This window comes from Callorhinchus milii, unplaced genomic scaffold, assembly GCF_018977255.1.
Source record: "Callorhinchus milii isolate IMCB2004 unplaced genomic scaffold, IMCB_Cmil_1.0 Scaffold22, whole genome shotgun sequence".
In the NCBI taxonomy this organism is placed as follows: Eukaryota; Metazoa; Chordata; class Chondrichthyes; order Chimaeriformes; family Callorhinchidae; genus Callorhinchus; species Callorhinchus milii.
The window spans coordinates 5,862,683-5,889,862 of NW_024704763.1; the positions used below are offsets into that span (position 1 = coordinate 5,862,683).

Consider the following 27,180-nt stretch of genomic DNA (forward strand, 5'->3'; position numbering starts at 1 on the left):
GGTTAGAAAATCAGTTTCACTCAGTCAGTGAACCATACTCGACCTCATAAGAAAACACCATACATTCCTGAGTCTAGAACAACATGTTTAAAACGGCAATAATGGGCAGGGAACGTGATTCACTCACACTGAGCTTAGTTACCCAGTGTGATGAGCTGCAATAGCACCGATTGTCGATTACTTTGACATTTCGCCCACAATATATACAGTCAATCCACTTGGGAGTATATTCTGTGAAGTGCTTTGAGCCATCTCAATGACATAATAAGACGCTGTATCAAATGCAAGGATTATTATTATTAAATTCAGTCTCAGTCCAATAATTGCTGCAGATGTTTCTTACGAACATGGACATGGGAGGTTGTTAGAAAATAATTCTGACAATAAAAATGAATTTGGGGATAACCTTTGGGATAAATCACATTGTTGTATTCCGTTTTTTCTTGCCTGCACGGTCAATGAGAGAGAAAATAGTCAGTGGTTTGAAAGGCAACCCAAATGGAAAAAAAAAAGTTTCAAAGGGTGGGAGTGTTTTGGGAGGGGCACACATCAAATACTTGATTTGATAAATCATTTCCTATCCTGTATGATTCCAGTGACAAAATTGCTATCGCTATTATTAGCGATATTATTATTATTATAAAGCAGCCTAACCACCTTTGTAAGCGCTCTGGGATGCCGTCCGACATCCAGCATAAAGGACGCTATACGAATGCAAGTTGTTGTTGCTGTTGTTGTTTTTCAAGCGCTCTGAGACGCTACCCTGCCTGGCGGGTGCTATGTAAGGGCAAGTTGTTGTTGTAATCTTAGAACAGGAAGAATAATTTTAATAATTTGCAATATTTCCATAAATTTGAAACGAAACATGAAGGAGAGAAATCACTGGCGCCTGTCGTCTTTTATAACAGATCACCTTGGGGGAGAAGTGGGTGGGGTGGTGGGGGGGAAGGAGTGGAGTGGGGGGTGGAGAGGGGGGGGGGAGGGTCTAAAATTGTGTTTATTTCACTGTGCATTGAATTAACGGAACCCACACAAAAAAAAAGAGAAGCCTCGGATCCCGATTGCTGATTGTGTTAAACCCCCCCCACCCCCCCAAAAAAGACACCAACACCACAACCCCAAAACATAGTTTTTTTTTCTGTTAAAGAGAGAGAAAAAAAGAAGGCAAGAAAGAGAACACACAAACACACACGCACACACAATAAAAAAAATGGAAAGAGCACATGAGAAAAGGAAGAAAGAAAGAGAGAGAGAGAGATAGAGAGAGGGGTAGGAGTGGGGTGGAGTGTGTGTGTGTGTGGGGGGGGTGATGCCAGGCAAGAGAGAGAGAAAAAAAGAGGACTTTAAGTTCCTCTTTTAAGTGCGGGTTAAACACAAGCGGAATCCTTTAGAGCACTCGCTTTGCAAGTGAGAGACCTGAGTTCAATTCCAGGCAGAGGGCGAAACCTTGGGCAAGTTTCCTTACTCCACGCAGAGCCTAATAATAATCCCTCCAAAACCCAAAACAATAGTAAATTGGGTCATTTTCAATCTACGACTGTTTGTGGGACATTGCTGTGCGCAATTGGCTGCCGCGTTCGCCCACAAATATACAGTCAATTCACTTTACAGTGTGTTCTGTGAAGCGCTTTGGGACGTCCTCCCGACGTGAAAAGCGCTATATCAAATGCAAGGATTATTATTATTATTATTATTATTATTATTATTATTATTATTATTATTATTATTATTAAGCGCTTGTGCTGTTTGACAGGTGATGAGCCGGACTTGGGCAAAGCAGGAGCTTGAGAGCGAAGTCGCCTCCCGTTTCCCATGGCGATTGCAGGAGACCGTGGCGGGGCAGTGCAGCCGGGAACCGGGGGGGCAACCGAGCTATGTGATGGGGCTCCTGACATGGAGGAATTCACCTGCCCTTCCCCTTTCCCGGTGCAAACCAAACCAAACCACACCACCGACCGACCGCAGCAGCAGCAGCAGCGCCGCTCCGCCGCTCGGGAATCCGCGGACCTCTCCTGAGCAGTAAGGCGTCTTATCCGTTGAGAAGCGTTTTGGGGGCATTGCGTTTTAGACTCATTTTCCGAGCATTTGCACCTTTTTTTGTGTGTGTGTGTGTGTGTGTGGGTGTGTGTGTGGGTGGGGGTGTGGGTGGGGGTGTGGGTGGGGAGGGGAGGGGTGGGGAGGGGGGTGGGGTGGTGGGGGAAGTATTTGAACCCGAAAATATTTTGCTGGGATTTATAGGTTGAATGTGATTCCAACCCCCCACACCCCCCACCCCCCACTATTTTTTTCCTTAAGATAATGTTATGCCTTCCACTGCAGATTTTTTTTTAAATGTAGCCAAGAATTATTATGCCCCCAAACTCCCTCCCTCCCTCCCTCCCCCCTACTCCTTACCCCCTCTTCCCCCATTCAAATCCTCATGACATTTGGTGAGCGAAGGTTGCAAAATACCCACGACTGTCACACTCCTGCAATCCCCCCCCCCCCCCCCCCCACCCCCACCCCCACCTTTACGAATTCCTGCGTATTATAGAGATCTGAACGTATTTGCGGATTCCTTGGAATGAACCTTTAAACTGCTCTCCACTCAGAGATGGGTTCCTCAGAATAATCAGAGATCACTTCTGCTTTAAATCCATCCAACGAGCCGATCAGGACCTTTTAATTCAACACTTGGCTAAACCCCCGCTCTGTTAGATCTCTCTCTCTCTATATATATATATATTAAAAAAAGGACATGAAATGATTATTTTAACCTGTGCAAAGTCACTCGCCCTGCCTTGCGCCCTGTTCTTGGAGAGCAGCGCCTCCTGTCGGTGGAGCCGGGCCTGGACAGCGCACAGGTAAGCGACACCCCCACCCCCCACCCCCCCCCCCTCACCACCACCACCCCCCACACCTGTAAAAATTTACCTGCGGAATAACGTCGCCCAAACCCGAAGCGCTACAGTGGCGGCTCCGGCTCAAGGCTCCGCGAGGTGCAGTCCAACAAACCAGAGGGTGTCTGTCTGTCTGTCTGTCTCAGGAGGGGAGTCGCTTTGGCTGTAAAGCTTCTCCCCCAGTTTGCTCCTGAGCTCAGAGTTCTCTCGGCAGCTCCGATGGTCAGGTACTCACTGCAAGTCTCAGGCGCAGGAGGTAGTCAGTGGATGACTGGACTCCACCGTCCGGTAGCTATCACTCCGTGGGGGAGAAAGATAACGGTCCCCCCCTGTACCTCCCCTCCCTGTACTCCCTGTACTCCCTGTACTCTCGCACATCACCGCACAGTGAAACACCTGTGACTTAGCACTCACAGAGAGAGAGAGAGAGACAGGAACACCGTCCATGTACTGTAATCGTGCAATAAGTGGCATTTCCCTTAAGAAACATGTTCCACCCAGTTACACACACAGGGCGAGGTATAAAACGCCCTTACCCTCCAGCGCTTTGAAAGATGCTGTAGTGTATAATGAGGCATTTATTATTTTTTCTCTCTCTCTCTTTCTTTCCTTTTTCCTTTTAAACCAAGTTTGGAAACAGTAAAGTGCTTCCCCAACACCCACCTAAGTTTAGTCGTTAACATTAATGTACTCACAGTATACTTTGCACACATTTTGGAATTAGGTGGGAGGGGGTTTGGGGGGGGGGGGGGGGGGAGAATTTTAAAAAAAAGCAACAGATCGCCTGGATAGAAGTGCAATTTAGTTCCTGTCTTCTCCCCCCATCACCACCACCACCAAAACAAAAAACGAGGAAAGTTAAGTGAAAAAAGAATTATTCACAACTGAAACTCTCACAGAGAGAGAGAGAGAGAGAGAAAGACAAGAGATCTGTGCAGACAGCGTTCAGACTGCGACTTACCTGACTGTGCTGTTGGTGAGAGAGATGGGCAGACAGTCTGGGCGAAAAGGGGCGTCAAGGAGAAGGTGGGGAGACATTTGCATAATTTCCCGGAAGAAATGGGAACAGAAAAAAAGGGGAAAACTCCCCACATTCATTATGTAACTTACCAATATGTGGACCAGAGCCATAAAACCGCGGGTATAAATAGAGCGGACCAGATGCATCTCAACACTCTCAATATTGGAAGTAAGAGAAAGACATTCTCTTTGATTTTCTCTTATACCAACCTCACATTTCCCTCTTTTTTTTTAAAAAAAAAAAAATCCCGTCTCTCAGGTGAGTTTTAGTGCATTTTTTTCGTTCTTTTCGATTTTTCCTCTTTTTTTTCTTCTTTCTTGATGCCAAGAAAAGGTAAATGTTAGGTTTAATTACACCTCGTGTTGCCTGGGACAATTTGTCCCTGCACAGACCAGAGAAGGGGAGTCAGGTTGGCCAACCCATAAATGGTTTAATGTCTTGAAGTTCCACGTGAAGACCAGTTCTGTGTTGTTTTTAAAAGAATATTTTAATTTGTTTTTAAATGTAATTAATTGTTTTGTTGGATTAAGCGCTCTGGGACATTAACCTGCGTGAGGGACCCTACAGAAATGCAAATAAATGTATATAAATGCATGTTAGGTATTTTTTTAAAAAAAATATATATCCCCTTCACAGGAGAGTTTTTTTTTTTGGGGGGGGGGGGGGGGGGGATGAAGGGTTTATTTTCAGTGGTGATAACGTACTAAACTCTTTTTTTTTAAAAAAAAGATCACTGGTGGAATTGAATGTCTGGGAGTAAACAATGTTATTCTGATGCTTTTGCTCCAAGTTGTGTAACTCTGTCGAGGTGCAGGTGCACATGTTCCACACCGAGTCCAGGAAGGTGGTCACTAACACACACTCTCTCTCTCTATCTCTCTCTCTCTCTCTCTGTCTCCTTCCCCAGGGGTTTTGAGCATCGCCAACAGCCATGTCCTTCTTTGACGGGGTCCATCCCTTTTATCCTCACGCCAGGACAGCCTTCATCTTCCCCATCCATCAGCTCGTCATCATTCTCGTCTTCGTCGTGTTTGCGGTCACCTTTCTGGTTATCCTGCCGGGCATCCGTGGGAGAGGGGTGAGTGAGTGTGTGAGTGAGTGTGAGTGAGTGAGTGAGTGTGTGTGTGAGTGAGTGAGTGAGTGTGAGCGAGTGTGTGAGTGAGTGAGTGTGGGAGTGAGTGAGTGAGTGTGTGTGTGTGAGTGAGTGTGTGAGTGAGTGAGTAAGTGTGTGTGTGTGAGTGAGTTTGTGTGTGTGTGAGTGAGTGTGTGAGTGAGTGTGTGAGTGAGTGTGTGAGTGAGTGTGAGCGAGTGTGTGAGTGTGTGAGTGAGTGAGTGTGAGTGAGTGTGTGTGTGAGTGTCTGTGAGTGAGTGTGAGTGAGTGAGTGAGTGTGTGAATGAGTGAGTGTGTGTGTGTGTGAGTGTGTGAGTGAGTGAGTGAGTGTGTGTGAGTGAGTGTGTGTGTGAGTGTGTGTGAGTGTGTGAGTGTGAGTGAGTGTGTGTGAAGTGAGTGTGAGTGAGTGAGTGTGTGAGTGTGTGTGAGTGTATGAGTGAGTGAGTGTGTGTTTGTGTGTATGAGTGAGTGAGTGTGCGTGAGTGTGTGTGAGTGAGTGTGTGTGTGTGAGTGAGTGTGTGTGTGAGTGAGTGAGTGAGTGAGTGAGTGTGTGTGAGTGAGTGTGTGTGTGTGTGAGTGAGTGAGTGTGTGAGTGAGTGAGTGAGTGTGTGTGTGAGTGAGTGAGTGAGTGTGTGAGTGAGTGAGTGAGTGAGTGTGTGTGTGAGTGAGTGAGTGAGTGTGTGAGTGAGTGTGTGTGTGTGTGACAGTCTCTAGTAAACCTGGGCTCTGGTGCACACCTCATAGTGTGTGGGATACCAAGCAGCTCAGTGTTTGTGAGGAACCTCGTTAACATTACCATCTCCAGCAGAATTTTGTACCACGAAAGCGTTAGTTGCCAGTTTACCGTTTAATCTCGTAAAACTAAGACTGACTGAATTTTTTTTTAATTTGGAATCTTCCTCGACACAGTTTGTCATTTGTAGGAAACGTACTGAAAGTTTAATTTTCCCTTTCAAATATACTGGTTAATAAAAACTTTAATGTATGAATAGCATTCCTTTGCTTTGACTCTAAAATGAAACGTGTGAACTTAGCTTCAGTGTTCTTTCTGTTACTGAATTCTGTTTTTTTTTATATTTCCCCCCGCCCCCCCCCAGAGATTTTATGCATTTTTCAGGATTCTTATAAGTCTTTTCATTGGCGCAGTCATCGTGGGTAAGTTTTACGATGAATTCACTACAGTACTTGAATGAATATTTGATATATTATTAGTGTTTAAAAAAGAAAACACCTCATCAAATCTGTACCCACAGAACTGAATGTGTGTCAGTGTATTTGTACATAATTAAATTGATGGGTCCACTTTGGCTAAGTCTCTGTGAAATGTGGTTACCTGTAACCTGGCAATGAGAGTCTTACAATGTGTGTTCCAACTTCACATTGGAGGGTCCAATTTCACGTCTTACATTGTTAGAGATGAATCCGTCTCCTAACCCGCATTCACTGCTCTATGATTGACCCCCCACCACCACCACCACCCCCCATACGACAAGTAATCGATCCTTGTAAATCTATGGGAGGATTAGCGTGTGTGAGGGAGTTTACATTTTTGCGGTGTATGGTTTTGAATGCATTCCAGACAGCATACGCTTAAAAAGTGGTTTAACCCAAATTGGGAAAGTGTATTGTACATGGGTGACCTCGCCCTGAAACTTGCAGTGACTGATTTAATTAGCTGTTCTTCTTCAGCGATTCTATCAAAAAGGCTAATTTCAGAAGTGTAAAAGGAGGCAAAACAAAATTAGCTTCAAAGCGATTCACAGAATTTATTGTAAAGTGAATTGAAAGTGTATTTTGTGGGATAAATGCAGCAGCCATTTGCGACCAACAGTGTCCCACAAACAACCCCTTTTTTTGAGAGAGATTATTACCCCCAGAAAGCGATCCACCAATCGACTTACAACGGGGTTCCTACTTATTGCTAGGTGTGTGTTAAGGAAACTTGTCTAAGGTTTCGCCGTGTCTGGGAATCGAACCTGGATCCTCTTGCTTGCAAGGCGAGTGTGCTAACCACTTCGCTATGGGATTCCACTTAAGGGTTTAGGTGTTGGTGCTGCACAAGGGTCAGAAATGATTATCAGGTTGAAGTAAAGACCAAATAAATTATGTTGATCTCCTTAATCCATTATTCTATTGAAGGCTAAGAGAACAATTTACATAAAGTGTGACAGACCAATCTTTGTTGATATATCTACCTTTCTCCATGTCTACATTTATATTCCTCTCTCCAGTACGCCTACAATAACATTATTAGACCAGCAGTGTAGTCAAGCTAATTTAAATTCATGCCTTTTTTTTGTCTCGATATCCCTTTTAAACGTCATACTTTTTCACAGATTTCGAAATTGAAATACAGAACTGGACTAATCTAGACTTCTGTACTATTAGAAGTCTCAACCATCTGATAAAGTGCAAGGATTATTATTATCAGGATCAGGAGTCCTGTTACTCAGTGATTAGAGCACTCGCCTTGCAAACGAGACACCTGGGTTCAATTCCAGGCAGGGCAAACCTTGGGCAAGGTTCCTTACTCCACACACCTAATAATAATCCCTTGAAAACAAAACAATAATAAATTGGTCATTTTCAATCCACGACTGTTTGTGGGACGCTGCTGTGCGCAATTGGCTGCTGCGTTTCACCCACAAATGTACAGTCAATTCATTTTACAGCATATTCTGTGAAGCGCTTCGAGACATCTGGAAGACGTGAAAAGCGCTATATCAAATGCAAGGATTATTATTATTATTAAATGAAAAATGCTCACTTTGAAGCTCCAAAGATAATTTGTCAAAGCGTGAGATTGAAATGGTGTGATGACTCATTGTTTTCAAGAAAGAACTCTTTTATATGTGTGACTAGATCAAGTTAGTCAGTACAGCATTATAGTTGATGACTAATCACGTATAACTTTCATCCTGCAGTGGTCAATTTTACCAGTGACTGGGAATCTGGATCTGTTACAGTAAACACAACATATAAATCTTTCAGCAAAGAGGCAGTCTATGCCAAAGTGGGGCTACATATCGGACTGGCAGGAATCAATGTCACTCTGAAAGGTAAAAAAGACACTGCATTAATAGAAAAATACCTTGACATATTTCCTGTAAATAATGAAGGTATAATGTATAATGTTCAAGACTAATGCTTTTCTATGGATAACACAATGGTCTACAGAAGGCTTCAAGATGTATTACAAATTATTCCAATAACAAACTTGCTGTTGGCCTTTATGCTGTAACATAGGTTTAACATGATAGAAAATCAATGATATGATAGACTATTGGGCAAAAACAGCAAAGAATGGATATTATTGTCCACCTCTTAATGGACTAAACTGATGATATTAAGGATGGTGTAGCAATAACCACAAATAGTTTTTTGAAGTCCATAATTATGTACCAACGAACTTCATGACGAAACATGTTAACTATGGATTAGTGAAACATTGGGGTCTCCTTTATGAATAGTATTGATGTTCATATTGAGTATTTTAAATATTATGAAAGGAAAGGCTAATATATTTCACATCCTATGTGTCTGCAGGTCTGCCTGTGAACCAGCTAAATGAAACCATAGACTACAATGAGAATTTTCCTTGGAGTTTTGGATTAGATTATAATAAGGAATATCACGAAGGGCTTGAACAAGGTCTTCCAAACCCAATTTTGTACATTGCGGAAAAGTTTGCTGTCAGCAGTCCCTGCCTTGTTTATTTACAGTACAGATTGTCTGGGCATTTTGCAACAGCCATGATGTGGTAAGTAATATCTATCTTTTGTCATTTAGGTAGTTGTTACATTTAAGATCAGTTGCCTTGATTCAAAGATACGACTGATGACAACCACCAAACCAATCAATTAAATAACACGCAAGTCTGTTATAATTAATTGGTAGGTGTGGTGGTCAGTGCACTCGCTCGTAAGTAAGGGGACATGGATTTGATACCTGGGCAGGGCGAAACCTTAGGCAACCGTACTCCACATCCCTCTGTTTACCTAGCAGTAACTATGAACCCGGTTGTTAGTTGATTGGCAGATCGATTTTTGGAGGTAATAATCCCTCCCAGAAAATTTTTGGGATGTGTCACTCAATCCACTACTGTTTGTGGGACATTGCTGTGTGAAATTGAATGCCGTATTTCATCCACAAAACGCACAGTCTCTCGACTTTACAGTGTATCCTCTCAACGAAGTGATAAGGTGCCATATCAAATGCATCACTTATTATTATTAAGGCACTTAGAAAACTAAAAAAAAGTAACATTAACTGTTTGCATGTTAGAAAACTAGAAAAAAGTAACATTAACTGTTTTCATGTCATTTACAAGATATTGATTGCAGATGTAATTTTTTTGTGTGCAATAGGGTGTCATTTTGTGCCTGGGTGCTTGCCAACATTCTCTTCTCCATGCCAGCTATAGTCTATGGAGGCTATATGGCAGTTATCACCTCTACATTCATGATCTTTGGAGTTATTTCATTTGCCACAACTCGGACTGTTCCTCTATGCACTATTCAATTTGGTCCATATATGTTGAACACCAGTTTCAGTGTTTCGTTCTGGCTGACATTAGTGACAGGTAGGTGCTGTGTACTGTAGAATAAATAATGTGAATCGACAATAATAATCAATAACAATATCTATGCGTGTCTATAGTCTTATCTATATGTTTATCATACTATTGATTGACTGGGAGGTGTGATGAAAATCTCCAGTGCACTCATATCTTGAATTTCAAACCAGCTATGTTTTAGTTTTAACCTAAGATGAAAATAAAGAATTACATACAGAATTATATATATATATATATACTCATGTATGCCACCTCCTCATGCAATTTTCCCTGTGTCTGGAATGGAATGTGCTGACGGAGAAATTTCCATTTATAGGTGGGCAGAATAGGGAGTCTCTCTGGTAACTAGAAATATGTAACACATTTCTCTCTAACATGAAACATCCATTGGAATGTATTGTTCCTTTGAGTCAGTGTCACAGACATGCGGATTTCTTTATTAAGAAGTAACATAAATTCAAGACAGCTGTTATTTATACTTCAAATTGTTGTGCTTTTGATTTTTTTTCAAGTATAAAAATTGAAGTCTATCTAATTCCTACTTAACTAAATGATTTACACCAAAATTGCATGAAACACAAGTAATTCGTACAAATTTAAATGACTGTAGTGTTTCTTACCAGAACAAGATCTTTGGTAAAACCCAAATCCTATGAGTTAATAATGTGTTTTGGATTGAGACCACAATCTTTTTTATGGACTAAACACCTAAGGGTTTTTGTTGTGTGCCAAAATGGATTCCACTGTATTATATTCAAAGCACTCTCACCTCTGGGTCAGAAAGTTGTCGGTTTAATTTCAACATTGACGCTCTAGTTCCATTATTGTAGGTGCAATCCATTGGATGATATGTTAAACCAAGGAACTAGATTTCTATTTTTATTTCAGCGGGATAGCAAAGATCCTGTATTACTGTGTACTGAGAAGAGGAAAGGGAGTTTCTCCTCATGTACTGGCCAGAGCTAGAAAATGGAGAAAAAAAACAGGTGGGAAGTGCAGAACAGGTCAAGTCGGTCTTGGAGTGCATGTGCCTAAATGCACGGAGTTTAGCTGCAGGCTCAAGTGGTCATAGGGGGATATGATGTAGTAGCAGTAACAGAGACTTGGCTCAAGCAAGGACAGGAATTGGAGCTGAATATTCCTGGCTACAGTGTATTCAGGAGGGATAGGGAAGGAAAAAAAGGAGGGGGTGTGGCTATGTTAGTCAAAGATACGGTTATAGCCGTGGAAAGGGTTGAGGTGCTGGAGGGCCCCAAAACGGAATCTATCTGGTTAGAGTTAAGGAACAAAAAAGGAGCTGTTACGCTGATAGGGGTATTCTATAGACCACCAAATAGTGGGAAGGAAATAGATGAGCAGATCTGCAAGCAGATCTCAGACAGATGCAAGGCCAATAGAGTTGTGATAATGGGGGACTTTAATTATCCCAACATAGACTGGCAAGACAACAGCGCAAAGGGCAAGGAGGGGGAAATATTCCTAAAATGCATACAGGACAACTTTCTTGATCAGTACGTTTTCAGTCCAACAAGGAAGGAAGCAGTGCTAGATTTAGTTCTGGGGAATAAAGTAGGGCAAGTGGAGCAGATTTCAGTGGGAGAGTATCTGGGCAATAGTGATCATAACATCATTAGATTCAGAGGAAAGAGACAAGGACAAGGTAAAGATATTCAACTGGAAGCGGGCAAATTTCAGTGAGTTAAAAAGGGACCTAGCCAACTTGGACTGGAAAGAAAGATTGGCAGGTAAAACAACTAAAGAGTAGTGGGAAGTCTTCAAGGATGAAATAGCTTAGGGACAGAATAAATACATTCCCACAAAAGGGAAAAGTAGGGTTTCTAAAGCTCCCTGGATGACGAAGGTAATTAGATCTAGAATGAAGCAGAAAAAGGAGGCGTATGGCAAATGTTAAACCCAAGATACAGAAGACAACCAAATAGAATATAGGAAGTGCAGAAGAGGTTTGAAAAAGGAAATAAGAGGGGCAAAAAGACTATACAAAAAAAGGTTAGCGGCTAACATTAAAGGGAATTCTAAAATATTTTACAAACATATCAAGAAAAAAAGGCCAGTCAAAGGTAGGGTGGGACCAATTAAGGACCAAGGGGAAAACCTTATTGAAGGCATGGCTGATGTGCTGAATGAGTGTTTTGCATCTGTCTTCACAAAAGAAGTGGATGCACCAAATGCCGCAGTATCGGAGGAGAGGGTAGAGGAAATGGATAGGATAAGTATAAACAGAGAGGAAGCACTGAAAAGGTTGACTGCGCTGAAGGTAGATAAGTCGGCTGGTCCGGACGGGATGCAAGCAAGATTGCTATGGGAGGTACGGGTACAAATAGCGGAGGCTTTGGCTACAATTTTTCAATCTTCGTTGGACACAGGAGTGGTGCCAGAGCACTGGAGAGTGGCCAATGTGACTCCCCTGTACAAAAAGGGACAGAAGGATAAACCTGGGAACTACAGGCCATTCAGCCTAACATCAGTAGTGGGGAAACTCCTGGAGACTATAATCCGGGACAGAATAAATCTTCACTTAGAAGAATATGGGTTAATTAGGGACAGCCAACATGGATTTGTTAAACCAAATCTTGTCTAACAAATCTAATAGAATTTTTCGATGAGGTAACGGAGATGGTATTTAATGACAATAACAGTTAGTACATTACATTGTGTTTTGAGCATTAAGGTAACTGATAAGGCGCCATAAATCAAGCAGAAAAAAAATCAAATGAAATCAAAAATGAATTATCATAAATTATTTCCTCAGAATCCAGTAGTTTATTTTTCTAAGGCAGTGACTACAGTATAGATTGAGAAGGGAGAAATAACCTATCCTTTCTCTCTTTAATATAGCGTTGCTGTGCTTAATCTTTGGAGTAATTGTGGTTGTTATGAATCACTTTGACCCAGAGAAGCTCCGAGTATTTTTTCAGCTGAGTGGAGACGATGCTGATGATGAACAACTAAGTGAAGGTCTATTCAACAATGGTTACACCGATGATAATGGGAACACATTAGGTTTACAGGTGAGAAGTGTGAAGCTACCTAAAAACATAACTTGTTTATATCTCTTTGTTTTCTGCTCTCTCTTGTTCCGTTATTTACCTGTCCCACTGATTAGCAATACCACTTCTTTTTGAAACCAAAGAATTTGAGTCTCAATGATTGTAGAAAAGCCATTTGCATAGGATGAATAGGATCGAGAATTAATCATTTGCATGGGATGTGAGAGTTTTTCATCTGGCAATAAAGAACAAAAAAAATCTATGAGTGCTGCATATGGGAAAAGGATATAAGTGTGTGCCTCACATCCTTGACCATTGCATGAAATATAAGGGACAAGAAGCAGTTGAATCCTCAGTGTATTATAATAAGGAAGACTACTATTGTCAGTAAATTGGCCATTCTTTAGACCACATTTAATGGAAATTGCCAATTGATGGGCTCTCTTCCCAAAGGATCAAACTCCACCTAGTCTTTGGTCAGACCATTGGATCTTAAATTCAAGATCACACAGATTGGCGAAAGGTTCTTAAATTCTGTGTTAATTTGGAAGATGGTTCTTCTTAAAAGCTGCAGAAAACTGTGACCTCAATTTTGAAGACAAACTGATTTTGCAGGCTAAACTGAGGTGAATTTATGGATCACAGATCAATACTTTAAGTGACAATGAGGAAATAGCTATTATCAAATCTTTAACCAAATCAGTATCTATACCCAGGGATTGTTACAGGCACATTGTTTAGGGAGGGGGGAAATGTCTATTTCATAGACTCCTAACTGTAGGCGTATGTGTCTGAGGTGTGAGGAAAAGATCAGGCACGAACGTGATGCCGAAACAAACATATTAATGTTGACTGTGAAGGCTCTTGTGTGAATAATGTCCTCTTAATACAATATAATTTACATTTATATAACGCCTTTCACGTCGGGGAGGATGTCTCAAAGCGCTTGACTGGGCAGAGCACATGAGCTGGGGTGGGAGCAGAAGTGGGTGGGGAGGAGAATGATGACTGATGCGGTAGTGAAGGTACCTGTGGAACCGTATCTCTGAAAAAGGAAAATGTACACCAAGCGGAAGGAAGTAAATTAGCAAGAAAGGAAATGATTTTAATCCACGTGATTATACGGGGTCAGTGATTTACTTTGACTTTTCAATTCAAATTTATTAATCCCCAAAATATTTTCAATCCAGAGAATGATCAATCCCCGAAAGAACAACGCTGTGGTTTACACATGAACCTGATGGCATTGCTGAACTAAGGTAATAGTTTAATTCAAACTACCTTAATATGTTTTTATGGACTGTGGTAATAAGTTAATAACCATGCATAATAATACTATTAATAACAATCTTTGCATTTGATGTGGCCCCTATAAAATAAAAATGGCTCAATGTATTTCACGGGTAATTACTGTCAAGTGCAATAATTTTGTTTGCCTCCCAAAACAGCTTTGAAGTAAATAATTAATTTACCTGGAACACTGATGTCCATGACCATATTCTTGCTCCTTGCAGCCAGCCATTACTGGTGGCATAGCCCATTTCTCCCAACTCTTGATCTTTATGTTGTTTCTTAGTTTGTTTGGTTGGTCTGTAGGCTCTTGGGAGAGGAAGAGGAGTGATATTCTGCTGGCCTGTATGTAAAGCAATTTTGACAGTGGAATTAAATTTTCCCAGTTATAAAAATTATAGTAATACCCCTTGCATTTGATATAGCACCTTATCACATCATTGAGACGTCTCAAAACGATTCACAGAATATATTGCAAAGTAGATTGACTGTACATTTTGTGTAAATGAAGGGAGTTTTGTTGATGCACACTTACAAATTTAGAGACGAGTGTCTAAGAGCTGATCACTATTTTGTATGAAAATTTTTGTTCCTTGCTTATAATTGGGAAATCGAGCTGCTGATCATTGCATGATATCCTTTTATACATACTCATGGTGGGGAACAAGAGAAAATAAGGGTTAAGCAGTGTTAGATGCTGAATGTTGTAAAGGAAATGAGTGCCAGACATTTTGCATGGCTTTAGTTTTTAGGAGTAGTGCAAAATTTTAGAAGATTCTTAAATGCATTCTTAATTTGGAAGCTAGTTTTCTACGGTTCTTAAAAGCTCTGATTTCTAAATAACAGATCAAAGCTACCCAGGCATCTGAAAACTTGTCCTTTCTCTTTACTTTCAGGAGCAATACCCATCTTGTGTAGGAATGTGACAATACTGCTATCCTATCTTGAAGGATGTCAGTGGACCAGAGGACTCTTTATGTTGTCATTTGACTGCTATTCTTATAGAAGGCTGACTTTTAGACTGCACTACCCCTCTTTGTGGATTGACAAGGAGGCTGATTGCTAGCACTCCGTGTTGTGTGAACAAATGCACGTTTCCAGATCTGTAGAAGATATTACAGGACTTTGTTTGAACCGCTGTAGCCCATTGATTTGTTTGACTGACTGGCTCATGGCACCAAAAGGACAGACAACAACACATGGGCAACTTAGCTCCATTTGATGTTGGCCATGACACATTAAGTGTTTCATATGCGTTCAAATGCATGATCACTCCATGTAAAATATAACAAGGATTGCAATATACTGTAGAGTACAAGACCAATGCACTTTAAGGACGTGAAGAGTTCCCTCTGCTCTGTACTCCATGTAGCAATTGTGGGTTAAGGGCTAATTTTGCTCTATTAGTGTTCAGTGAATTGAACCCTGTACATTGTTTTTTTTAAAAAAAATTAATGTATCTAATGCAATTTTATGTATATAATTTCATTACAAATCTTCAAAGCCATGTTATTTATAACGTTCAATTGCAGTAGATTTATTCATAAAAGCACTTGGACAAAATTCACTGAATGTATTGACTGTAGGGAAATTAGTGTACATTTAGATTAGAATAACCAATTTAGTACATGGAGTACACAGGGCATAAACTTTTTACCATGAGTCTTTACTAGTAGTTTAGATTTTGGAATGACATGTTTCAAGTCCCAAGATACATATACTATAAATGTATTCAGCTTTGGGACTGCAATGATATTGTGACTATGGGTGTTTTGTTGTGTTTAAATTATTAAGGTCAAGACGCCATACTTTGCAATACAGAATAAATGAATGTTATTGGTCTGTACGTGTATGCATGTTATTATTATTATGGAGAATAAATGAATTTGTTAGATTCAATGAGTCAGTAAAATACAATGGATGTAATACATTACCAGATGAAATAAAAAAAACTTCTCAATTATACTGTATTTCTTAGCTTAATCTGTATTTAAAAAAATATAAAGGGAACAAGGGAACTCTGCTGCAGATTGGTCTTTAACATGGATGTCATTGTGACTGCTTGACTTACCTCTGCATAGTAATAATAAATAATAATCCTTGCATTTGATATAGCGCCTCATACTGAATATATAGTAAAGCGAATTGATTGTTCACAGCACACAGCAAAAAACAATTAAGAAATACTGTAGATTAGATCCTATTGTAAATGTATTACAAAGTTGTAACCAACTCATCCTAATGATATAATCGCATTGTTTCCCTTATTCAAAATCGCTGGAATTGGAAGAGTCAAGTTTGGAAAGATTCTGAATTGTCGATTATATCTCAGATTTTAATCTGCTTTCCTTCAGTGGTTTTGCATCTATCGATTGAAACTAAAAATAGTTGTAATAATAGGTAAGAGCAAAATCTCCTGCAGTGAGGCAGGGTTGGGGAGAGAGGAATGACTGTCAGCAAACATTAAAATGCATCTTTAGCATCTTAATGCTGCAGGTTGGACGTTCATCTGCTCCATTGTAATACGGATCAAATCCTTCTTAAAATGGTAAATTGATCATTGAAAAAGAATGTTTGTAATTAAAAGTTGTTCCTACCTTTCAAAGTGGATGGTGTGTGTGTATGTGTGGGTGTGGTGGTGGGGTGGGGCTGGGGTAGGTAATTAAGATAATTAATTTTAAAGCAAAAATTCGTCCAGAAGAAAAGTTCGAATTTTAAACAGGGCATTTTGGAATAATGTACCACTTGCTCTGAGTTGATCAAAAAACGCTGAAACTGTGCCATCTTGTGGCAAAATCCCTCCGTTACCACCTCGTTACCCACAGATTACTTTGGGTCTTTTTTTTGTTGTCTTGTGCAGGTTTTAAAAAAATTTATTGAAACTTTCCTTTTTTTGTCTTCTTCCTGTTTTCAATTTTTTAAAACATTGATTCAAACTTACACCTTTGTTAATATAATCACAGTTAAATAATTGCTTGTGTTTGTTGGTGTTTTATTGCCAGTTTGATTTTGTATTTTGCAGTCCCTGTGTGTACTGCATTTTATGAAAGTCTAGTTTGCTGACAACAGACTAATGTGAGCTATTTCTAAAAAAATCTCTATCACATAGAGTTCACTTAGGTCAGTTGGCATTCTTCTAGTTACCTAAAGGAATCCACATGACTAATTCCTTATTAAGGAATTTCATTTAAAAATACCACAAGACCTCAGTCAGTGTGTGTTTAAGAACAATATTGGAGGATATTGGGATATGTAAAATTCTCATGAATTCTTAACAGGTTTCTTGTATTTCTTTACCCCTGGGTTAGAGGGAGGGAAGGAGAGGTTGTATTTGAATGTAGATATGTGGGGATGTGGACCCGGGTTCGATTTCCGGCAGGGCGCAAGTTTCCTTACTCCACACGCCTCTGTTTCCCCAGCAGTAAGTAGGAACCTGATTGTTAGTCGATTGGCAGATCACTTTTCTGGGGTTAATAATTCCTTCAAAAAAAAAATAATTTTTTCACTGTGATTTTACTGTTTGTGGGACACTGCTGTGCTCAATTGGCTGCTGCGTTTCGCCCACAAAATACAGTCAATTCAGTTTAGTGTATTTTGTGAAGCACTTTGAGACGTCTCGAATATGTGATAGAGCACTATATCAAATACAAGGATTATTATTATTATTATTTTTGTTCAACCCTCAGCTCTCCTTTAAACCTTATATGTTATTTTTGGACTAAGCTTCCAGGTGTTATCCTATCTGACAGGTGCTACACAAGTGCCAATTGTTGCTCCTGAGGATCTCTTTTGGCTCTGCACAACGTCACTTGTGATTGGTTTTGTTTGCATCCCAACAGAGATGCTGGCCATTGGGAGGGGGGGTGGGGGAGAAGGAAGGAAAGTCGAGAGATGATAAGAAATGAGGTCTTAAATGAGGTTATTCACAGCGTTTATTACGAGGTTAGAGAATCAACCGAGGAAAACATTATTCGCAGTGTGAGTGGCCCGTTCCAAGGTGATACTCAAGTTGGGGATTAAACACTGTAGACAACAACCTTCCTCAGATTTTAGTTTTAGCAGGATTGTTGTTGGCAGGATTGTTGTTGGCAGGATGAAGCAGGCGGTGGTGGGCACGATTGCTGGCACTGTTGCACAGGTGGTGGGCAGGACTGTTGGCACGATTGCTGCTGCTGCTGCTGTTGGCATTGACTCTCGCACTGCATTATCACTTTAATTCCTGTCCCTCGCTTGGAGGTCTCAAACCCTTCAGTGGCCTGCTCCAGGGGGAACCGATGGGTGATCATGGGCTTTACGTCCACCTTCTTGGTGCTCATCATGGCTAAAGCCATCGGCCACCTGTAATACAACAAGAGCAAAAATGCGTATCTAAAGGCTACAATATTATCAGCCCCGAGTTGAGGGTTGAACCATTTAACCAATAAATGGAACTTTGCCAGGTTCCAGCAGGAGCCCTTCCTAATGTAACAGGTACAAGTGCAATCGAGCAGGAGTTCCCAAACTGGGGTCCGCAGAGCCTTGCCCAAAGTTCAGAAGCTATGAAAGCTTATTTGGACTATGGATGCGTTCACAAGGTTCCAAAGCAAGGTATTTAAGGGCAACCAATTGTGGAGGCTTGGAGGGGGGTGCAGGAGCATGAGAAGCAGATAGTCTAAGTGTGGAAGAGGGGTCCTCTGTTAGGATACCTAATGTCCTGGGGGAGGAGTTGGGGTCTCGAACCTAGAAAGTTTGGGAACCCCTGGAATAGAGGGATCAGTTGGAGGACATCAAGGAAGGACAGAGTGCAGCAGTGGGGTCAGCAGCAGCTCTGCCTCTGTTTTCATCTTTCCCATTATTTTCATGTTGTCTTTTTAATGACTTTAACAGTTCAGGTTATTTCTTCCTTTTTAGAAACAGCTGATTAAAGTTTCTAAAGGGAACACGTCCCCTTCCAATTGGGTGTTTGTTCCTTTCAGATTCGAATCTAACATTTTTATCTCGTCCCCAGTGAAATTAGATTGTTTTCCTGGTCCTTTTCCAGCTACTTCTTTTAGCACTGGGACTGCACAAAGTCTGGCAGCAAGTTAATGGGCCTCCATTCAGACGGCTTGTGCTACATACAGTCTGGCTACTGAAGTATGAATCATCAATCCTGCTCCACCATTACCCATTCTGCTTGAGCAGCATAAACCCAGCATCAGTTAAATACATTGAGACAGCAAATCAAACTCATTTGAGGATGCCGATTTCAGCACTTACGTGTTAGTATATCTCAACACTCCCCGGATATCCAACTCTCTCAACGCTGCGTTAGACACCGGGATATTCACTGAAGCTGGACCAATACCAACCAAAACCACCGTCCCTCCAGAACGTGTAGCCTAAGAGGGAACAGGGAAGAGGGAAGAATAAACCCAGCCATTTTCATTTTAAATCACTGGTATGAGATAGATTGATCTTTCCTAATTCTGTTGACTCCATTTAGAAATAGAGAAATAACATAAAAAAAACAGTAAAACCTGTTTTGGAGAGTTGAATTGATTGAATACTTACATAGATCCCAGCCTGGACGCAAAACTCAGCCCCAGTGCACTCAAGGGTTACCTCTGCCCCACTGCAACCCAGAGCCGTCTTCACTTTCTGGGCAAATTCGATGGGGCATGTCGGGCACTTCTCTACTTTAATGGTTGCACTGGCTCCCATCTGCTTGGCCTTCTCCAATCGTTCACATGAAAAGTCTAAAACGGTGAAACAATGGGATTAAGAGATATTTTTAAAACTCATTTTCTCTCCTCCTAATACTTAAAGAAAATGGACTTTGTTTTCCTTGCACCAAGGGGGATATTTTCACACATATCAGGTGCTCTTCAGTATCTCACCAAGTGCTAATTTTCCAAGAGTAAGCTTGAGTGAGTATGGGCAGACTATTTTGCCAATGGGGGACCACATCACAGTCAAGTCCAATGCTGTCCTTATTAACACCTACGCACACACACACACACACACACATGCGTACAGGATGGCTATCAGGTGAAATAGGAGCTTTGGCTGATTTTGATCTCCCTGTCTGGGCACTGAGGCCAATTGTAACTAAGAGGAGGCAATAAAACACAGACTGGGCTTCAAACCTGGAACCTTCCCAACATACAGTTCAGGTAATGACCGAATAAACTCAATGACCCACTGAAGGAGCACTGTGATTTAAATACAAAACATCTGCATCTCGAGGTTTTGGCTTGTTAACAGTAAACAATATTCTGCCCATAACACAGAAACTTATTGAAAGATACGCAACACAACCTGCCAGCCCCATGGCATATTGGGGAGTGGAATGAATGTATTGCTCAGATCAAATAAAGGGAGAACAATAATGAGAACGGAATACGGTTTCATTGTGTGACTAGTGTCATTGTTAAGAACTCTCAGGCCATGTATATATTACAGGCTAGATGTCCCATGAAGGCATCATCTCGGAGAACATCCCTGAAAGAACAAATGTGGATTGATAGGAAAATATTCTTTTATAGTAGAATTCAGGATCGTAACAACTTTAAATTTCATATTAAAAAAGAAATTGATGGAAAAATAACAAGTTTCCTGGGAATTATTGCAATAAAACAGTACACACAGAGACACACAGTATCTGCGGGGCACCAATGTGTCATTGGGCTGCAATGTCAGCAACATTTTTAGTTGTGGACATGAGGTATGCAGGAATTGTTCCCAACTTTGAGACAGCGGTGTGATGTGGAATGATGCAATCCAGGTAAGCACAGGATTCGAAAGAGATTCAAACATACGGAGACAAAGAGATGTGCAGAATGAGAGAGACATGCAGAAACATATGAAAACACTTAATATCCGGCCTATTTTATTACCAATGATGATCTTAGTGCCAACTAACACGGATATTGAGCTCTCTACTGTACTCGCAAACACACCACATCCACACTAGTCTTACCACACATCAAAATTTGAGATGCTCCCATAGCCTTTGCAATAAGCAAACAACAAAGTCCAATTGGCCCTTAATAGAAATAAGAATCTGTTAGAAAATTATTAGCAATGCACAACAGGATCTAATTTACAGTAGTTCTTAACAGATTCCTGAACAAAGAATTCAAGTTATTCCAACTGATCCACAAGAACTTCAGTACAATGCGATCTACTGCTGAAGCTACAACTCATTCATGGCACTTACTTACCGCAGTAGGGGACAATTCAATTCTAAATAGATATCTGTGGGGGTGGGGGGGTGAATTGCCCCAATTTTTTCTGGGGATTCTGTTTTTAAAATGACTGGTGGATGTTAGCAACTTTTGTTTTGCTTAATATTTATTTTCTAAAGTTGATCTGCTCAAAGAGGGGTAAAACAATACCCTTCTAAAAGAAAGGAATAATATATCGGTCACTCAATCCATGACTATTTGTGGGACACTGCTGTGCGCAATTGGCTGCCGCGTTTCACCCCCAAAATGTAGTCAATTCACTTCACAGTGTATCCTGTGAAGTGCTTTAGGACATCTCAAAAATGTGATAAGGCTGCTGTATCAAATGCAAGGATTATTATTATTATTATTATCAAAATGTACAATCGTTCTCACTGCTTTAAACGCCAAGAAAAGGCATTGATTGAATTCTGGAGAGTCCACTCACCAAGGAGTATGGCGTCACCTGGTGTCGGTTTAGTGTAAAAACACCTTCAGAACAGAAGGGTTGCAAACTTTACCCCACAGGGAATGGAGAGGAAGGAAAATAAATAAGCAAATGCAGCAAAAGTGATGCTAGGAACCAGAGTGAAATCTGTCATCTGAAAGTGTCAGTCTGCACTGGTCCAGCTCCTTACCAGCTCCGCAGATAAAGACTTTGCAACCCAGCTTCACTCTCCCTCTGCGACATGCATGAATACCAACAGAAAGCGGCTCAGCCAATGCAGCTTCCTCAAGGCTCACACAGTCTGGAAGCCTGAAACAAGAAGACAACTATTATTCCATAGCTCTTTCCTTACATTCAATAAACTGATACTGAATTAATCTAACGTAAAGCTGTTTATACTGAGAACAGGTTGAACATATGGAAATTTGCCTTTGAATATGGTCGAATTAATTACTTTTAGCAGTGACTGGGACTTACATCACAATATCTACTCAACACGGCATATTAGACCATCTAAAAATAGGTGTTTATAAGGGAATTACATAGATATTAGAGGAAAAGATAGGGAATTGGGATGAGGATTAGAAGCAAACACAGATAACCTCATGAGGCCTCCTAATAAGTCACCGCTTTCTTTGATTCTAAGATGTAAAGTTTGATACATTCCTCATGTTCATCATTACTCAGTATAATAGACTACAGGACAGTGCACAGAGGTTTCATCCTGCCCATAGTAAAGGTGGCTAAAGGAGATTCCATCACTATTATTCAAATGTCACCATGGTCTATTTTGATCATTAACATTAATTAATATTTGATTAAACTGGACATTGGGGGTTACTATACTATCAGGACACTGAGTTCCTGAAAGAGCTTTAGTAACTGGCAATAATAATTTTAATGTGATTCAAGTGGTGATGTAAGTACTAACTTGTAGACATAGTCTGCCTTGTGAACAAAGAATCGGCACATAAGCCCATCATCAGGTGGAGAAGAGCAGAAGTAAATCGTCGGAGACAGATTGTAGCGGCCAGCTTTAACGTAATCGTCAGTATCTCTGGGGACACCAGGCTCAATGGCCACTTTGTCACCTACAGCAAAGCAAACACAGGTACTCAGTACACAATTATTTAATATTAGGATTAAGAACTGTGATTGATGAGTTATCCATACGTTCCAAGTCTTAGATTGGTCGAGAACCCACACCCATTCTCATCCTGAACCTCTGACCAAATCGAACTTCAGTCAAATTGAGATGAATAGCACGCGCAGTTATCTTTCCTTTCCTTTGTCTATTTCAAATCTTCCAATAGCACAGGCGTCGGGCAGTGTTGGGAGGTGAGGGAAGGTAGAGTGGGTCATGGCACAGATGTGGGGGAGAAAAGGGTTGAACAAGACACCTAGGTTCCTGACTGGCTTGGTGAGGTGGAGTGTGCATCCAATGGATGCTGTATCATCAGAAAAACTTCCTTCCATTATCCTATGAGACTTGGGTAACTGTGTTGAACAATGTCAAATTTCATAAGGACCAACCTGTCTTGACATTCGTCACTCCACAGCCCACTTTTTGGATGACCCCTGAGCCTTCATGTCCCAGAACCATTGGCTTTTTGATCACGTAATCGGCCAATTTCCCAAATTGCCAATATATGACGTCAGTTGCACAGATCGCAACTGAATTCATCTTGATCAGAACCTCTGAAAACAGAAAAGCCGAGATTTGAAACCCGTCAAACAATTGTTTTGGTTGGTGCCAACATTTCTACAATATATTCTGTGAAAAATAATAATAACCACTTTACAATATATTCTGTGAAGCGCTTTTAGATGTCTTCAATGACGCGATGAGGCATTATATCAAATGCAAGGATCATTATTATGATTATTACGATATGCAGCAGTGCTTCAAAGCAAAATAAGATACACTTTAAGGTTTTCAGAATCTGTTGTTGAAATGATATGATAATGTGTGATTTGCTTTCATAGAAAGAATAATGGTATTTGTTATTATTCTGCCATCCAAGAACCTAGTAATGTGGACTGATGAGAAGCCATTGGAGGACACCTAGAAACTCCATCTAGTCCAATCCCTTCTCTTCATGAATCTTCTCTTCCATTGCTTTTCATTTTACAATACTGAAATAAACTGAATTTTATTTATAAGCGTAATGCAAAAAAATACAGTTACCAAACAGTACAATGATTCCCTCTTTGAGAGGCTTGATGTTGAAGCTGGTATATCAAATACTGTAATAATACTAACAATAATCCTTGCATTTGATATAGCACTTTTTACGTCTTCTAGACGTCTCAACGCGCTGTAAAGTGAATTGACCGCATATTTGTGGGCGAAACGCGGCAGCCAATTGAGCACAGCAATGTCCCACAAACAGTCGTGTACAAAGATCATTCTTAAGCACAATCTGTAAGCAAGTCAGTGTCTAGAATACAGTCAGGGAAACATGTATAACTTGATGAATTTTGGATCTTGAATGGTGAATGCAATAATGTATTTTCCAAATTAATTTAAAAAAAGTGTTTATAAGATATGGGTCAAAGAAATAATATTGAAAGAGTATAAGGGAAAAACACAAAATACCTCCAGGATTTACTTCTGGAACTTGACGCTTTTCCTATTGAGAAAGAAAATATTCTTTTTACAAAACTTGAATCCTTTACACATCATGTACATTTAGCTGTAAACCAGAACTGCTAAATACAAGTATCATAATCTCAACAACAATAAAGATAAACAATAAAATTAAATCTTTAAAATGAAATAAAATAAACAACAATAAAGATAATATGTTTGGCTCCTCGATGAGAATCTTATTCGGGCCAGGCCAATAATCTGCTCAGCAAGGCCATTTATCTTCTTGCCCTCATTAGACCTTGGAATAATTTACTGTTTAATTGATTGATGTCAACACCTTTGCTTCTAAAGTCTTGGAGAGGAGGCTTGACCTCCTCTTCAATCGTGCCTTTGGTCACACTCCCACCACCGCTCTCCTCCCTGCCCTTCAACGCTCCCAATGCCCAGCTCAGGTGCACATCCTTGACTGTCCAGTGCTTTGGGATGTCCCCTTGATGTGAAAGGCGCCATACAAATGTAACTTGTTGTTGTTGCTGTTGATACCACACATTCTAAAACAATCAATTTACAATCAATTATGACCATGACTAATTTCCTATTCCATTATTCTTTGTGATTTAATTAATCTTTTGGCTATTCTCTCAACAATTTAGGCGGCATATCCAAGCTCCAGTCCCTTACACTTCTCAATTCCTCCCTATCTATGCTCCCTCTCGGTGATGTCATCCACAGACACGGGGTTAACTTCTACATGTATGTGGATGACACTCAACTCTACTTTTCCACCTCCAGCTGCAACCCCCAGTCCCCTGAAGTTCCTTCAGCTTGTCTGTTGGACATCAGGAGCTGGATGAACGCAAACTTCCTGCAGTTAAATTTCCAACAAGACAGAAGCCATACTCTTTGGCTCCTGCCGATGTCGTCGGTCAGAGGGTAGTGAATTTATGGAATTCTCTACCCCAGAAGGCTGTGGATGCTCAGTCCTTGAACATAGATTTCTAAAGAATAGAGGGATAAAGGGATATGGAGATAGGAATTAGGATGGAAGATCAGCCATGATCTTATTAAATGGCGGGGCAGGCTCGAGGGGCCGAATGGCCTCCTCCTGCTTCTATTTCTTATGTTCTTATGTTCCACAGTTCTGACCTTCTCAACCTACCCCACCTCGTCCATGCCTTTATCACCTCTCGGCTGGACTAGTCTAACGCCCTCCTCGCCGGTCTCCCCTCCTCCACCATTCATAAAATGCAGCTCATTCAAAACTTCGCCGCCTGCATTCTCACCCAAACCAACATCCACGCCCTGATTACTCCAGTCCTTGCCAAACTCCACTGGCTCCTGTCACAGAGCGGATCCACTTCAGGATCCTCACTCTAGTGTTTAAATCCCTCCATTCCTTGCCCCCCACCCCCACCGTCCGCGCCTGAGAATGAAGTAACTCATCTGTGCTACCAACGTCTTCCCTTTGACATCCTCTCCTACCCTTGCCCAGTAAAAAAAAATCTTGTTCCACATGAAACATCAACTGAAACACTCAGCGATTCCAACAGAAGCTTAGAATAACCATCCAACATGGGGTGCCAAAGCAAAAATGCAGCAAAACGTTTAGGGGGGTGGGGGGTGGGACGTCCTTTGGATGTCAAAGGACGTGGAAACTCATGCAAAAAGTTTATAAACCAGGACATTGCAGCCAAACAATGCCAATGACGTCTGGTCAAAGGTAAGACTTTTTGTACACCAATTTCATGGGGGGGTAGTGGTTGGGGGGTGGGGGGGTCACCAGGGTGAGTGCTTTATTGCGTCAAGGGGTTTTAGATGGTTTGTTTGCCTGTGTGTGTGTGTGTGTGGGATGGGGGTTGGGGGTTGGGGGTGGGGGTTGGGGGGGGTGTGAACTGATGACACATACATTTCAATCCCTGTAGTCTGGGAGATGGCAGAGTACAGTGCGGATAGACGGGAACCCCCTTTAAACGCACAGAAACTTAGAGATCGACCGTCTCACTCCCACACGATTTCCACTCCTCAACATCTTTCCCCCCCAAACTTTTCTGCTTTTTCTCTCTCTCTCTCCCGAAGAAGAAGGAGAGGAGGAGACATCTGGGAAAAAAAAAAAACCCAAACCCCCCAAAACTCCCCCCCCAAAAATATAAAAACTCGTATCAGTGTTTTACTTTATAATGGATTTTCCTTCCCCCCCCACCACCCCCACCACCATCACCACCATCACCACCTCCTCTGGTGGATCAGAACCTGGCAAGTCTAGGGCACAGAAGAAGAAGAAGAAGAAGAAGAAGAAGAAGAAGAAGAAGAAGAAGAAGAAGAAGAAGAAGAAGAAGAAGAAGAAGAAGAAGAAGAAGAAGAAGAAGAAGAAGAAGAAGAAGAAGAAGAAGAAGAAGAAGAAGAAGAAGAAGAAGAAGAAGAAGAAGAAGAAGAAGAAGAAGAAGAAGAAGAAGAAGAAGAAGAAGAAGAAGAAGAAGAAGAAGAAGAAGAAGAAGAAGAAGAAGAAGAAGAAGAAGAAGAAGAAGAAGAAAAGAGAAGAAGAAGAAGAAGAAGAAGAAGAAGAAGAAGAAAGAAGAAGAAGAAGAAAGAAGAAGAAGAAGAAGAAGAAGAAGAAGAAGAAGAAGAAGAAGAAGAAGAAGAAGAAGAAGAAGAAGAAGAAGAAGAAGAAGAAGAAGAAGAAGAAGAAGAAGAAGAAGAAGAAGAAGAAGAAGAAGAAGAAGAAGAAGAAGAAGAGAGGCGAGATCATTACCAATTTCAGTTGTCCTGGACAACCGGTCACCACGCTCAGGTTATCTTGCGACATCTCTTGAATCTCTCGGGCAGATGCTCTGGGGTTTTATTTCTCTCACGACCTGATCTGTTGACGGGTCCGAGCTTTTTTTTCTCGCAATATCTGCTATTTCCCTTTCTTTTTTCTTTCGTCCGCAGGAGCCAGGCGGGAGGACAGCCTTCACCACGCCAAGACACCAAATAACTCGTCCCCCTCCCCTCCTCGCCCGCAAGGTTGCTACCCTTTAAACCTCAGCGGGTCATAGACATCACCGTGGAAACCATTGAAGTAGCAAAA

At 41.1% G+C, this 27,180-nt stretch overlaps 3 protein-coding genes across 6 annotated transcripts in view; 1 reads left to right on the plus strand and 2 right to left on the minus strand.

Annotated features, from left to right (window-relative positions):
- duox (dual oxidase) overlaps positions 1–4,025 on the minus strand; it is a 49,540-nt gene extending 45,515 nt beyond the window's left edge. The window contains exon 1 of one of the 3 annotated variants that reach the window (XM_007909018.2): positions 3,990–4,025. The gene's annotated coding sequence lies outside the window, so the exon portion shown is untranslated. Of the gene's footprint in view, positions 1–406; positions 450–3,840; positions 3,863–3,989 lie in introns of those variants that run through there. The other 2 variants (XM_007909009.2, XM_007909028.2) reach the window with 2 other exon arrangements.
- Positions 4,026–4,774: 749 nt separating this feature from the next.
- Positions 4,775–20,386, plus strand: duox2 (dual oxidase 2). 2 transcript variants are annotated; one of them, XM_007909045.2, is made up of 8 exons: positions 4,775–4,978; positions 6,109–6,166; positions 7,936–8,070; positions 8,558–8,771; positions 9,379–9,593; positions 12,444–12,616; positions 13,786–13,854; positions 20,309–20,386. In XM_007909045.2, exons 1-7 carry the CDS (start codon positions 4,832–4,834, stop codon positions 13,828–13,830), a joined length of 987 nt encoding a protein of 328 aa, XP_007907236.1. In that variant the 5' UTR covers positions 4,775–4,831; the 3' UTR covers positions 13,831–13,854; positions 20,309–20,386. The 2 variants fall into 2 exon arrangements, with proteins under 2 accessions (XP_007907236.1, XP_007907229.1); XM_007909038.2 differs by lacking the exon at positions 20,309–20,386 and adding an exon at positions 14,782–15,848.
- Positions 17,941–26,916, minus strand: LOC103189579 (sorbitol dehydrogenase-like). The gene is made up of 9 exons (XM_007910025.1): positions 26,863–26,916; positions 24,120–24,153; positions 23,054–23,218; positions 22,452–22,611; positions 21,711–21,829; positions 20,826–20,891; positions 19,418–19,602; positions 19,124–19,245; positions 17,941–18,223 (listed from the first exon to the last, which is right to left on the minus strand). The coding sequence occupies exons 1-9, from the start codon at positions 26,914–26,916 to the stop codon at positions 17,941–17,943; spliced, it is 1,188 nt and encodes a 395-aa protein (XP_007908216.1).
- Positions 26,917–27,180: the final 264 nt, after the last annotated feature.